Source organism: Xiphias gladius, chromosome 8 (genome assembly GCF_016859285.1).
Source record: "Xiphias gladius isolate SHS-SW01 ecotype Sanya breed wild chromosome 8, ASM1685928v1, whole genome shotgun sequence".
Classification (NCBI taxonomy): domain Eukaryota; kingdom Metazoa; phylum Chordata; class Actinopteri; order Istiophoriformes; family Xiphiidae; genus Xiphias; species Xiphias gladius.
In genome coordinates, this window is record NC_053407.1 from 28,447,740 (window position 1) to 28,462,552 (window position 14,813).

General features: G+C 43.4%; 1 protein-coding gene across 4 annotated transcripts in view; it reads left to right on the forward strand.

Moving 5' to 3' along the window:
- Window positions 1–14,813, forward strand: part of LOC120793623 (metabotropic glutamate receptor 8-like) — a 128,421-nt gene that overhangs the window by 80,024 nt on the left and 33,584 nt on the right. For all 4 annotated transcript variants that reach the window (XR_005708008.1, XM_040133854.1, XM_040133855.1 and 1 more), the window contains one exon: window positions 7,670–7,870. Coding sequence is in view for 3 of the 4 variants with exons in the window: in XM_040133854.1 (XP_039989788.1) it covers window positions 7,670–7,870 (201 nt within the window). In the remaining variant the exon portion in view is untranslated. The remainder of the gene's footprint in view (window positions 1–7,669; window positions 7,871–14,813) is intronic.

A 14,813-nucleotide genomic window follows, 5' to 3' on the forward strand; every position in this document is an offset into this window, starting at 1 on the left:
GTGGTAAATAAAACTAAAACAGCAGATAATCCATTAAGATTACCTTAATATATTACAATCCATAAATTAATCAGTTATCTCCATGGAATCCCAATAAAATACCTTAACTACATAATTGTGAACTGGTATGATTGTGTGTTTTTATTATTATGATTTGTTTGTGGTGAAGTGAAACGTTCAAAGTGTTTTAAACGCCTTTACGTGGCCTTTGATTGACACATGGCGCGCTCAGGTTGTAATAAAAATAGGGAGTGGGGAGATACTTTTATTAATCACAAAACGACAGTAGCACTTATGAACTTGTAATTTTCACATATCAGATGCTAATCATTCTTAGACCTGCATTTGTTCGATACAGTCCTTAGTTCTGGTTAACGAGCAACTAGTTTCATACATATTATACCTTTAAAGGTGTAGTATGTAACTTCTACGCATTACAATTGTTAAAAAGGAGCAGACCTGTGTTTTATGTATTTTGTTGAGTTGTGTACCTGCGTTATCCCAAATGTTTCTCAAACCTAGAGAAATCCGTAACTTTAATCAAGGTAACGGTCCGTGTCCTTTGGTCGCCCCTCAACGGCCTCATCTCTCCTTGGCGGGCGCGTCAGTGTTGTGGCTGTTATCCAGACGTAGTCAATTAAGTCACGTTAGAACTTTTTAGATCCTGGTCGTTTTACTAAATATTTTAACCCGATGAAGGATTTTAGTCATCGGATCTTAAGTTATCAGATAAACACGCTGAGCAACTCGTGGCCCCTTTTTAACGTGAAACTCCTTTTTCTAAATTTTTTTAATTAATTTTTTTCTTTCATCAGGTTTTAATTCGGCTCTCGGTAAAAACATCCGGTTAACACTGAAGGAACCGTCACCGTAGGAAGCTGACTGCGGTGACGTCAATGGTGGTGAAGACCTCAACTCCCATGATCCCACGCTACTTCACGACGTCACCTAACTCTGTTGTTATTGTTTAGACGGGGAGCCCCCTAGTGGCAGAAAATTACGCATTGCGCATTTAAGAATTCTGTTTCACATGTGAGAGAGAAGCACTGGAACATAAATGCATCGATCTGTGCTTAGAGTTCAGAGAAATTCGGACTTTGCCGCCGACTGAACTGGATCAGTCTGAAAACCTGTTTCTCAGATCCTTTCTACAGTCAAGCTCCTCTTCCCCTCCCGAGGTGGACATCTGAACCTCTGTGGCCCAGGGTCGTCCCTGATCCCTGCAGCCTCCAGTCGATGGATTCCCTGTCAGCCGTTCACTGACTGTGATCTATAATTAGTGGTCTGTTTGTTTGTGTGCGAGCAGCAGCAGCAGCAGCAGCAGCTGACAGAGGCGCTTGTTTGGATAATGGAGACACCTTTGTCGTTTGCAATGACTCAGGTCAAAACCTAACCTTGACCAGCATCTTGGTCATTGATAGGGTGCTCAGAAAGTACTCATCTGAAGCCCAGGCTTTGTTGCTCTGTTTTTCCTTTTACTTTTACAGGCTTTTGCTGGGCTGCTATAGAGATACTGTACATGTTTTATGTAAAAATTGTTTTATGTAATTTAAAATTGTTTGATATTTTTAGTGTCTATGTCCACAGGTTTTCAAGACAGGGCAAATATCTGTATGAATATACAAAAGAATATGTGTCAAGATAAGGCTCTAAGACTAAGACTTAAGTAACGTCAAAAAAGTCTACTTTTAGTGCAAGAGGAAACAAATTGCCATGGATTTGGTGAGTTATGCTGTGGACTACAACTTAAGCGCTGTTCTTAAGCCGTTATATGTGTACATTTTTGCAAATTCGGCGCTATCAAAAGAATGCCAAATTAGCACTTCCTCTTTGCAATATGCATCATGGAGGTACTGAAAACTGCCATTGCTTTGATACTTAAGCACCTGATGATTTTCAGGCAGGTTCTGGAGTTGTAAGGAGCGTCTTTTTTCTATGATTTTTAAGTGTATTTGTGGAGGTTTATGTGTTTCACGTCTGTGTGCTCAGATTTGACTGAGTCATTACTCCGAGGAGAAGTGCAATTTTTGACGTCACAGGTATTTTACTCAAGTGAAAGTATTGTTACTGCAATTTAAAAATACTCTAGTACAGGTAAAGGCTGGGGTCTGGGTGGGTGTGTTGTTTCTGGTACAGGTGAGAAGATGAAACAGGATCCAGCTTCAGAAACAGATCGGTACGTTTGAAGGTTTATCAGACACCAAAACACTGCACAGAGGTTTATAATACTATAACACAAGATTTTACAACTCTGGAAAGTTAACTCAGCGACTATAATTATATCCTGTGTCTCAGTAAACAGTACAATTACGCTGTTCACCTTACAAATTCATCGCCTAGGAATGTGTGCTTGCACACACTCGGTTGATCAATGCATTGCTGGATGGAACTGCAGCAAAGCTGAGGCAGGTTGACCTTCTTTTTAAAAACATTTTTATTTGTTTCTTCTTTTTTTTGGCTGGATGACCATTAGTCTGTAATTAAAATCGCTGCCTCCACTACTGGGTGAGAACTTGGGAGTTTGTTTTTTCTTAGCTGGATTCAAATGCAGGAGGAAAAAAAAAAAAAAAAAGTGATTCTGTACGTTTAAAGATCCAGACATGATTTCTACCAGCGCGACCCTCAGGGGTTTGTTTGAGGGATTGTGATGGACATCTCAGTTGTTTTCACTTCCTCGAAGAAAATGAGATGGAGATGTCTCTGCATTGTTACGAGTTCCCTCTGCATTGCATGTTAGGAGCTGAGAGGGATGAAGATTTTCTTTTATTCAGGGGAAAGCTTGTTTTTCACTCTTCCACCTGGAGACTCCTCAGACAGTTTCACCAGAGAAACATGAGTATCTGATTCTGTTCTTCGGCTTTGTTAAGAGACATGTTTGCTGAGTTAAGCCTCATTGTTTCCTCACCTTTTTTACAACATTGTTCCTCTGTGCTGCAGATTTCCCTGAAATACAACGCGTGGCTATGAAAGCCAGATTTGCATTTGAACATCTTTGGTTTTCTTTTGTGTGTATATATATTTTTTTTCTCTGTGCTGCAGTTTATTCGGTTAGGAACATCAGCAGATGAAGAAGTGATGTCGAGAGAGGCCTGGCGTGTTTTTTTTCTTCTGTTTGAAAGCAGCAATGATCTCTGAAGGGGAAAAGCTGCCTCCGTATCAAGATCGAGCAGCTGTTTAGTGTTCGGCAGCACTTTTTGTCAACACTTTTCTCTGAAGAGGAGAAAATGACAGTGAGCAGCTTCCATTTTGCTTACCGCTGATGGCTTGTCGAGCTCAGACGGGGAGCTGCAAAGCAAAGAATTGCTGGTTTTTACATTTTGTCACCCTCCAGTCCGACAGAAGGGGAACTGACGTGATCTGGCCTTGAACCCCTACAAACTACACCTGATCCAAAGCATTCTGTGTTCAGTGACTATCGTGAGGTTTGAGCAGTCAGCTAAAACACTGAGCCTTAAAGGACTACATCGACTTTGGACTGTTGCTCTTGACTTGGAACCTGGACTTACAGTCTTAATGTGGGGCTTGGCTTGGGATTTACCTGACTTGACTTGTTGGTCTTGACTTGGTACTTGACTCAGGACTTACCTGTCTTCACTTGGGACTTGCTGGTCTTGACATAAGACTTGTTAGTTTTAACCTGAGACATTTTGGTCTTGACTTGGTACTTTCCTGTTTTGACTCGTTGGTCTTGACTTGGGACTTCTTGGTTTTGACTTTGACCTTGACTCTGGAATTGGTGGTCTTTATGTGGGACTTGACTTGGAACTTGTGACTTGACGTGGTACTTGTTGGTCTTGACTTGCAGCTGGACCTGGGACTTATTATTATTATTTTGGGACTTAACCTGTCTTGACTTGTTGGTCTTCATCTTGGACTTGAAGTGGGGACTTATTGGTGTTGACTTGGCTCCTGATTCTAGCCTTGCTGGTCTTTATGTGGAACTTGACCTTGGACTTGTCCCTGGTGCAGGTTGACGTTTCAGTGACTGATTTTCTGTGTCACTTTTATTCTCGTGTCCTGTGGTCGTATTTTTTTCCATGTGATGTTCTGTTTGTTCTTTTTTTATACAATTTCCTCTCCGACGATAAAAATCGGCAGAAAATCAATGATGTTTTGTTGTAAACGGTGGTTTTCAGCTCTTCCAGGGACGCGGGAAGAAGTCATCAATGTTTGAGCAGCTCTGAGACATGTGTGTCATGTTTTTATGTTCACGTTCTGTCGTGTTCTCTCCGTCAGAATCCGAGGAAACATCCTTATTAATCCCCTGCTGATGAGTCTGACACGGAGAGATGTTACTGATAAACAACAGAGCCACTAAAGAGACCATGTTAATGTAAATACATTCAGGCATTTGAGACACCACAGCTAGGCAGGTTTCTCCGAACTCATCCCATCACCACTAACCTCTGTAATTACTTTGCTGTTTATCTAATTTCCAAATCTAATTGAAACGGAAGGACGCCTGCGAGAGAGGGGGAGACCGGAAAGTGGAAACATGTCCGACCTGTCAGGAAGGAATTAAATTTGCCTTGCAAGTAATGTGTAATTGAAATGCCAACAGCTGTGATGAAGCTGCGTGTCGAGTGGACCGCCCCACCTCAATCAGTGTTCGCGTTTCATCGTCGTCGTCGTCGTCAGGGATCAAGGCTCATTAGCAAACAAGCGAATGACGTCGCGGCTGGTCGGCACCTGGCTAAACACGCCATTCACTTTCCGCCTTCTCTCTGAAATCATTTTCATTCATGAGGTTTCTGGTTGGGGAAATTCATGAGGTATGTGTTTCAGTTAATAACATCTGTAGAGCGAGAGGCTGTTAAATAACTGGGATTTTGTGCAAATGAAGCAGCGGGTTGAAACGGTTTCTGCATTTTTTTGAAAAGAAAATGTTGTCAGTCACTCAGCAGCAGTTTGTTCCGGAGCAAAACGCTCTGCGAACAGCTGCAGGCCAGAGCCGAAGGAAAGCTACTGGAAATATTCATGGTCGCCAGAGGATGAACACTTTGACGACTGTGTCATTAACCTGGAGCGGTGTTTTTGTTCACCTGATGAACATAAGTCCAAAGTCCAAGATTGGAGCTCTGTTGCTGAAAGACGGCTGCCTGTTGCGGCCGGACAGATAAACTCTGAGCTGAAACTCGGCGTAAAGCTCCATAAAGCCGAGGGGAGCCGCAGACTCAGCTGATATTTTCCTGCAGGGTCATCACTACCAGAGACGCCTTTCTCATTGTTTTCACGTTGTCGTTTTGAAAAATATCGATTTTTAACTGCTTTAGAGAAAAATACTGGAGGCTTTGCAACGGACATATTCCTTGTATCTGGCCAATTAAGTCTAACAGTGTTGCGTAGTCAGTACTACATGGCCAATTTTTCTCAAAACAAGTCAGATTAAAATAACTATAAATATAATATAATCACACCCACTTAGAAATATCTGAGAAGCTTCGTCCACAGAGTTTCCGGAGAGTCTGACAATGACGCTGTGAATGATTGTAAATTCAAAAACGCTGCATTCAGGCACCATTGGAATTTTCCAGGATCAAACACGTGCATTCTTGAAATGCACGCTCGTCATCTGCAGCGAGCAGCCATCATCTGCAGCTCGGTCGTACATCTCCTGTCTGCCTCGGCTGCTCGACATCCTTGGCGCTCCGCTCGCCGTTCGAGGCTCATTCATTACTGCCGACGTGTAATCGCTCTTTACTGCTGGAGTAAATGTGTCCCCTCGGACAGATCCTCTGCCACCCGCCTACTATTAAAATTAAATTGGATTTCATTTCTGCGCTCCTATTAATTCAGAGAAGTCTTGTCTGTTGATGGAGTATCCTCTCCAGCCGTTTCCTCCCCCGTCCTCTCTTTCTCCTTCCTCTTTGCTTTTTGGCCGACGGCCTGATCGCAGCGCGCCGCAACTCTAATAACGGTAATTACCCAGTGAACATCTTTGGAAGGACTTAACAGAGTTTTCAAATAAAAGATTACAGTGTCTTCTCCACTCTTTTATTTAACCACAGCTAATGAGATGGGAATATAAGAAATGTGTCTCATTTCACTTTCCCATAATCCTTTGAGTAAATCGCTGCCTGGCGGCAAGGACGAAATCCAAAACCTCTGGGTTCAAAAAGAAAAGGAAACGCGCGGAGGCTGGAAGAGCTCCACTCAGACAGAAGTTAGTTTAACAGACCCCGCCGTTGTTTCTGCTTTACCCTCTGAATCTTCACGTTTTCTGGATCGCTTTAATCCCGACAACCACCGTTCAGCTTTCTGTCTGCTCCCCAGAGATTGGGTCCCACAGGAGCACGGCGTATGGAAGCTCAATGCACTCACCAGGAGGAAAAAAAAAAAAATCCGTACCTCAAAATAACAACAACAGCAAAAGAAACCCTCATAGTTGTGAGAAAAGATTTAAAATTTACAATATCAGTATTTCATTATTATAAGATCTTTATCTCAGGGTTGATAGGTCGATATCTCAAAATTATGAATAAATTAGCTCATGGTTAAGAGATCTGTATCATGAAAAAAAACTGTGAAAATTAGATCATAATTACAAGAAAACTCAACGTGATAGTAACGGATCTCGGCTATTTCAGCGAAAGAAGGTAAATTATCGCATAATTGCGAGATCCATGTCTCAAAATTTCAAGAAAATTAGCTCATAATTACATAACTGTGAGATCTGTTCCTGCCAATCTCATAATTACAAGGCACTGAAAGCATATTTACAGGAAAAGATCTAATTACAAGACTCTTATCTCAAAATGACAAAACAAGATCCCGCTGACACAAGAAAACATGTCATCACAGGATCCGTGGCTCAACGTAATGAGACGAATATTTCAACAACCTCATGTCATAATTAAGAAAAAATGTCTGATTATAAGATTCGTATTTAATGAACTGTGACAAAATTAAAAGTTAATCACGGGATGAGTATTTCATAATTATGAGGGAAAATGTTGCAATGACAGATTTGTATCTTCCCATTGAGAGAGAGGATAAGAGAAGATCCATATGTCATAATTAAGAGGGCCCTTATCTCGTAATTGTGAAAAATACGGATCCCGTTTTGAGATGGTAAATACAGGATACAAAGGCCGTAATTAGAAAACGTCTCTGGCATGAATACCATGTTCTCTGTACAAATACTTTTGGTCCCTGTATATTTTCACACTGTTCATGTTTATACGCTGTATGTGTGCGCGAGGTCACCTTTTTCCCTCTTATGTTGCGACGTTACGTGTGTTCTTTATTTAAGAATAGCTCAAAGAGTAGCTCCAAATTGCAGGACCCTTTTATTGTCCGGTGATTTGTATGTAATATATCATTTGTATCTGGACAAGCAGCTGCTTCATGGGCTGTTCCGGAGCTTTCGATCATATCAACTGATCTTCATCGGCAGACAGAGCTTCCCAGTTGGCGTGGAAATCGTACATCATCAAATTTTTCAATTTTTTCCGGAGCACTTTAATTCTTGACTTTGGAATCAACCGTTGACAAAGCAGTTTCACCACAAGGTCCATTTAGTAGCTGTTCTGGAGCTTTCGATCATACCACAAAATGGAGTTTGGTGACTGAATGAACTTGATAACCTTTAAATCTCGGTCCCTCTTGGTTTTACGCGCTCGATCGTTTCAGTGATTATAAACCTGACACCTCTTTGTTTCTTTTCCAGGGTTGGAGAAAGTCGGCCGCGACTCCAGCTATGAGCAGGAGGGGAAGGTGCAGTTCGTGATGGACGCCGTGTACGCCATGGCCCACGCTCTGCACCACATGCACCGCGAGCTCTGCGCCGGGTACCCGGGGCTGTGTCCGCGCATGGCCAACATCGACGGCAAAGAACTGCTGGCCCACATCCGCGCCGTTAACTTCAACGGTAAGAGCTGCCGCTGGGTGACTGTCGGTGTCCTCGTCGCCGTCATCGTCGTCATCCCCCCTCACATTTCTAGTGTGTTTCAGCTTCTTAATATTTCTTGTCATCAAACTAGCTAGGGAAACTGTTCCCGTTTATGTCATTATTATATGCATTTCAAAACCTGCGCTTCATTTTCCTGTGAAAAATGCATCACATTAGAAAAACACTGTTGCCATGTGTTTGGAAATACAGAAGTCAGTGTTATAATGATGTTCCATCACCCAACAACACAATACAATATCGCACTACAGACTACAAACAGCAGCATCGCTCTCGTACACAGTTCAGTCTGCGATCGCTTCACATTCACCACACATGCACACAAGGAAAACAAAGGATGCTAAGCTGAGGAAAAGTTCATTTAAAAAAAAAAAAAAAAATGGATTTAACAATTAGGTCTGCCCACCAAACAATTACTAAATCCGTCTAGTGTTGCCAGTAGAAGCACCACATGTTTTCAGCGCCGCTGTTCACAAAGCAACGCAGCAACGCAGCAACGCAGCAAGGCAGCGCGGCCGGCCAAGTGCCACAGAAAAGAAAAGGGGCGCAGAGCAGCGATGTGCATGGACGGCTCCTGAGTGCTAAACTACCCCTGAACCAGACCAGACTGTGGTGCTGCTTAATCCGGTGTTAGCACTGGTACGGCTGGCAGTGCTGCCAGGGGCCAACCGGGAGAGACTTTTCACAGTTCACACAAACTCTTTATACTGATACTGATGTCTTCCATATCCCAGATGATGTTAGATGCCAGCAAACTAACTAAAACATGAGATCCATAGGTAAATGTGAGACTTCCCACGTAGCTGTTATTATGAATGTTGCTTAACTTGGCCGATGCCATTAACCCGTTGACAAAGACCCCTATTTTTGTGCACAAGCCCGAAAACCCAAAATCAAAATGTTATTGTTCTTCATCCCTTTTGATTACAGTCGTAACCCTAGGAATGTAAGTGCCCCAAGTCTGAACCAGCTTCAGCCTCTGCAGTGATATGGGCATCGTAAAATGCTTTGCACAGAGAGAATCAGGAGATGTATAATTTGTCAGGGTTGTGTGAAGATCGAGTCCGCTACAGACCAAAACACACCTAAAGTCGTGTTACCAGGGCCCATGGGTGGGAGGTTTTATTTTAAAAGGTTATAATATACTCTAGATTTCTCATGATTCGTGATGAAGTATAGTGATGAAAATGCATCAGGAATGTTGACTATTATCACAAACAAGACAACCGCACGGAGGCACCACCAAACGAAATGGGGTGCTGCTCCGTGGCCAGCAGATCAGCTTCAGGTGTGAGTGTGTCTGTGAATGGGTCCAGGTGCTGAGTGTGATCAGGTCCCTCCCGAAAAAGAGAGAACTGCTTTCTCTCAAGTCTCCTTGAATGAAAAAATGGTTAAAAGATATTAAGAAGCTGCTTCATGTTTAGTGTCCCGCGACCCTTCTACCGCGCAGATATTTGATCCATCACCAGAAACTGGCGAATCGGAGACTGATTCGAAATTATTTTGGCGTGGGTACAGCCCCAAGTCTGTATAAATTCTGATAGAGCCATTTGGTCGGCTGTGGGTTTGAATAATCCCCACCTCCACAGGCGTCGCCTCTGGATCGTCTTCTGTCAGACTACAAAAGCGTTGACAAACGTTGGTTCTTGAATTTCTCCACATTTTCACAAAACAACGGGCTGTTCGAGCTGAGATTTAAAAAAAACCCTGAGATAGCCAACATTTCTGGCTGGAGTAATGACGTTCCTCTGATGTGTCGCACTGATGTGAACGGCGTGACGGTGAAGCACGAGGCGGAAAACGCTGGGGACAGAGGAGCAAATACAGGAGGAATACGTGAGAGAAGATGAGATGGTTCAGGAAGAAAAAGAAGATGATAAAAACTTTCATCAGCGACTTCTTTTTGTCAGCACAGCTGCCGTTTTCCATCCGTCTCGACAACCAGCAAGACGACTCATCACCCTCTCATTAACCCTACCTGCATTCATCCATCTTCCTCCTCTTCATCTTTCTTCCCTTCCTCGTCTTCACGGTCCGAGCTCCCCCCGATGCGGCTGACCTCCTGGCGGGCGGAGGCCTCTGTCAGCAGGAAGTGAGAGTGCTGACGCCGTCACCAGGGAATCCCAGGCTCATTATTAAACACCGAATATGGTCGCCGAGTTTTATTTCCTCCGGTTTCCAGATTGATTGTTCACCGCTCGGTGGGAGCTGCTGCAGTCTGATGATCCATCTGCTTTCACACAACTTTAATAACCGCGTCATGTCACACTCTCACAGCTGTGGAATATGAAATCTCATACTCCTCCTCATTGATCACGTGTTGCCGTCCATCTCCGGCAGCAACTTTGCACCGTAGAGCTCGGACATTTGCTAAAATGCAGGCACAAGGTGATCACAAGTAGGGAAAAAGGAGCCCTTCCTTGTTGCTGAAGCACATAACGTCACTACATGTGAGAATAATATAATATATGATTTTTTTTTTTTCCCCTCCTGCTTGCATCTTGTCCTCCTGCACTCAAACATGTGAGATGAACCTTCTCTCTCTGGTTGAGTCAAGGTCGTCCGTAGGCTTCACAGAAGCTTTGATAAAGCCCGCTCTCCCTCTCTCTCACTCCAGAACGCTGCCGCTTGTTGCCAAGGCTGACTTCCTTTTCACGACCCAGCGAGGAGAATTTCTCTCATTTAAAAACAAAAAAAACCGCACGTTCCAGACACATTCTTCAGTCTCTTCACTCCTGCCGAAGGCTGACGCTGATCGTGCCTTTTTTCTTTCTCCAGGTGACCCTGTGTGTCAGTCTTCCCAGGGGCCATTTCAATACGCAACGCACTCACATAATATAACCCCAAGCATAAATCTCCTAATAAAATTAAACTCTGTGAATAATTCATAACAAATGGCTGAAGTAGACACAGAGTATATAAAATTCAGAAATGAATGGAAATAATCAACTATCAAAGGAAACCAAAACCTGATGGAGTCCAAGTGAACCAACAGTGTGCTGGGAATTATCTGGAGCAAACGTTTTAAATTGCTCGTTATTTTCTGTTTGGTCATTGGTTTCAATTCGTCTCTTTAGAAAACTAAAGAAAAAAAACTTTAGAAAAATATTTAGCTTGTTTTGTTAACTTCCAAATAAAGATTGACAGTCACCAAGTAGGGCATTTAAATTCAGTCTAATGTGCATTTCCTCAGCACTAATTCAATCAGTACAAGAACAAAGTCATGTCATACTCACCGCTCTGCCGAAAACACAATCTCTTTTAAAACCGTTTTGGTTCACTAGCTAACCCAGATATCTTCTACTTTTTTCTAGCAAAAGCGACTGTCCCTGAAACTCAAGTCCTCCTGCAGATTTCTCACATTAAAAGCCTATGAGGAAGGTGAGGGATTGCGGTATGCCCTTTGAGCTGCCGAAAGGCTTTTACTGTGAAACATCCGGGCAGGAAGTGTTGAGGTTTGTCGACATTAGACCACCTAGTGCATTATGTTCCCTGTGGCCCGCAAGTAAACTATTAAACAGATTTATCGATATGTACCGTATCAGCGCAATCAAAAGTTAGCGATGGTATTAAAACTAGTTGTCAGTGTCGGTCCGTTGGCCAGTCCGTCGCTTTGGTCCTGACTGAAACATCTCGACAACTTTTTGATGTATTGCAATGACATTCTCTACAGACACTCGTGGTCCCCAGAGGATGAATCCTAATGACTTCGTTGATCCCCCTGACGCTTCCCCTGGCGCTAACGCGGGGTTGTCATTTGCTGTTTTGAGTGAAATACGTCGACAGCTGCTGGACGGATAGCCGCGAAATTAGGTTCAGACATTCACGTCCCTCTGAGGATTAATTGTAATAACTTTGGTGATCTCTTAAGTTTTTCTTCTAGCAGCGTCTAGTGCAGGACCACATCAAAAGAGTACTCCACAGATGTAGCACTGCACTCCTATCAAATCGTCGTCTTCTTTGTCAATACCTGGCTTCTGCATTGCCCACACCACAATGCAATGCAATTACGGTGGCAACTGTAGTCATTCCTCCTGTCCTTCCTAACGTGACTACACTATAGACATGCCGGACAAAATCCTCCATCAAAAATGAGGCCTCAGCAGTCTGGGTTAAACAACTGTGATGAGTAAATGTAATGAGATCTGCAGGGAAATTGATTTCCACCTGCAGGGCTGAAACAGTAAATCTGCGGTCAGTCAAAGCCGGGTCCAGGGCTGCACGTCATGATCTTTAAACATTAAACAGTTTGTTGCCTCGTTCGTTGAATCAGAGCAAACGAGGACAGAAACAGGAAACTGTCACAGACAGGAAGATTAGCGAGTCACCTTTCAGATTAAAGTTCAGAGGAGAAGTTTTACCGAGTAGGAATTCAGGAGGAAAAACAGCAGTTGCAGGAGAAAATGCGAGTGCGCGTGTGCTCCTGAGGACCACTTTGAGTTTGGTCGGGAACTTCCTCGTTGTCTCATCAAGAACAAGACTGATCTTGATTTCTTTCTTTTTTTTTTCTTAAAGACACAAAACCTGCTTGAGTTGTGGAATAAATCATTTTGAACATCAAGTCTGCTTTACCTCTGTCAAAGAGGCATGGTGTTGCTTGGCAATGCTTACAGAAATTAATGGACACGAGTGGCTCCCTGGAACAACAAGAAGAAATGTAAAGCTTTACACCTTCTAAAAACAAAAAAAAAACTGGTCACAAAGACTGTAAATACAGCCAATGATTTTGAGTATGTGTAACAATTATACAGTAGCAACAGAAGCACTAGGTGGGTGCTGCAGTCTGATCTGTAGGTGGGTGTCACATCCACCAGGTGAGTGGGGACTGGAGCAGATGTAATACATTACTTTCTCTTTTCTTTTTCTGTCATTTAACCATTGAAGTTTCACTGAGAGCAGTGCTGTCTTCTTCAGGAAGGCCTTCACGCTCACATATTTCTAGCTGGCAGCTGTCCAGTGTATCTAACCTTATATAACCTTTATATTATAAGGTTATCTCTAACTTAATATAACCTTTATACTATAAGGTTATATCTAACTCTGTCTAACCGTTTTTTAACAGAATCAGGTTGCGGCTTCCGAGCACTGCAGCAGCCTAGTGCATCACCAATGAATCCTGGCTCAGCAGCATGTGGCTCATGCGTGGTTTGTGCCTGATTGGACTTTTTAAAGCAGACACACACACACACACACACACACACATGTCACACTGTGTTTGGGGCTTTCCTGTGTGAATCTGTGAACAGCATGCTCAGTTGAACCTTCACATACATCAAACGTTGACATAAATCAAACTCGAGCTGCTTCTCTGTATTTCATGCTTCACTTCTCTGAATGCAGGGCAGCGGGGTTACCCATAATTCTATGTATGAAATGCCGCAAATCCAGGACGAAGCGGTGCTCTGTGGTGGCGGCGGCCGGGGGGCTAATCGCTAACTCAGCCGTGTGCTCCTTGCTCTTGTGCTTATTTTTAGTGGAGCGTTGGGAGGCTAATCGAGACGGTTGTGCTAATGTTTGCGCTCGCTCTGCTAAAGCCATCTGCGTGAGGCCTTTGTAGTAACGTCCTGTTTGAACACGATCAGCGGAGGGCAGAGCAGCGGGGGAGGGGTGAGGATGTCAGGGAGGCCCCCCCCTGATTCATTTGGACAGCAGATGCTTACTAAGAGGTGATAAAAGCTCGTTGTTGCCGTTTTTAAGGGGGGTGCAGCATGGCCGGCTCTTTGGAGCTGCAGGAAGAGAAACCCTTTACAGTCAGATCAGTGGCGGAAGGAGGAGGGGGAGTGGGGTTGGGGTACTGGAGGTGAGTGAAGTGATGAATATGTGAAGAGCTCGTCTCCCGCTATGACTTCCCTTAAAATATGCAGCTTTTTTATACACAACCATAGGAAACAAGCAGAAAGAGCTCAGCTGTTCGTTACTGCACTGTGTGAACCTGAGGATTAAAGGAATAGTTCACCATATTGGGAGTATATTCTCTTTTCTGCGGACGGACATCTATCTGATGTCATCTTATGTCACGAATGCCGTGGCCCCAACCACCGGGCCACCAGAGAACCTTTAAGGCTCACTAGTTCAAAATGTTTCACCTTGTTTAACACGTAGACGATCAGATACGTGAGAAACAGTTTGTGGTTCTAGGGGGAGTTGCGTGTTGAAACTTGTGACTTTCAAACACAAAAAGCTAGTTTCAGATTTGGATCGCGTCCACAGTACATACAGTCATCTAAATTACTAAACACCGTTTTTGGTTGTGAAGAGAACATGCGTCCACAGCAAGTCCAAGTCTTTTTTTTTTTTTTTCTTTTTCAAAAACATCTCTGTCCACGTTAAAACACCAGATCTGTTGGAAATCTGGTAGAGTGGGACAGTCTGCTGAGTCTCTCTGGTAAAACCCGTGTTTAAATTTGATCACGGCTCATAAATACTAGCTGTCAACCAGCAGTCGTTCCCAAGCTGCTACAATGCACAAAAAAATCATTATTTTAGGATTTCGATATCATCTGAAAAAAATCCGCATAATTAAAGGTTAATGGCAACAGCTGTGAAGCAAACATCGTCCTCTCTAACTTTAACTGCCACACAACCCCTGAATGTGACTGGGCCGGCAAACATTAAACCACCAAGCTGACATTTTACGATTGATCTTCTCCGGCGGCAATTTCTGGGTGAGGAAAAATGCCAGCACAGTGTGGACAGGAGATGTTTTTAATTTAACCGCCGTAATGTGAATTTACAGTTATGGGGTATTCACATCAAAAGCGAGACAGTGCAAGTACAAGTCCCACTTCAACGCTCTGCCCGATCCAAGTCACAGACCACCTCAAAACCGAGAGCCGAGAGGACAACGACCGGCCCAACCGTCTTTATCCGGGCTGAGTAACAGCAGAAATGTCTTGGATAAAAG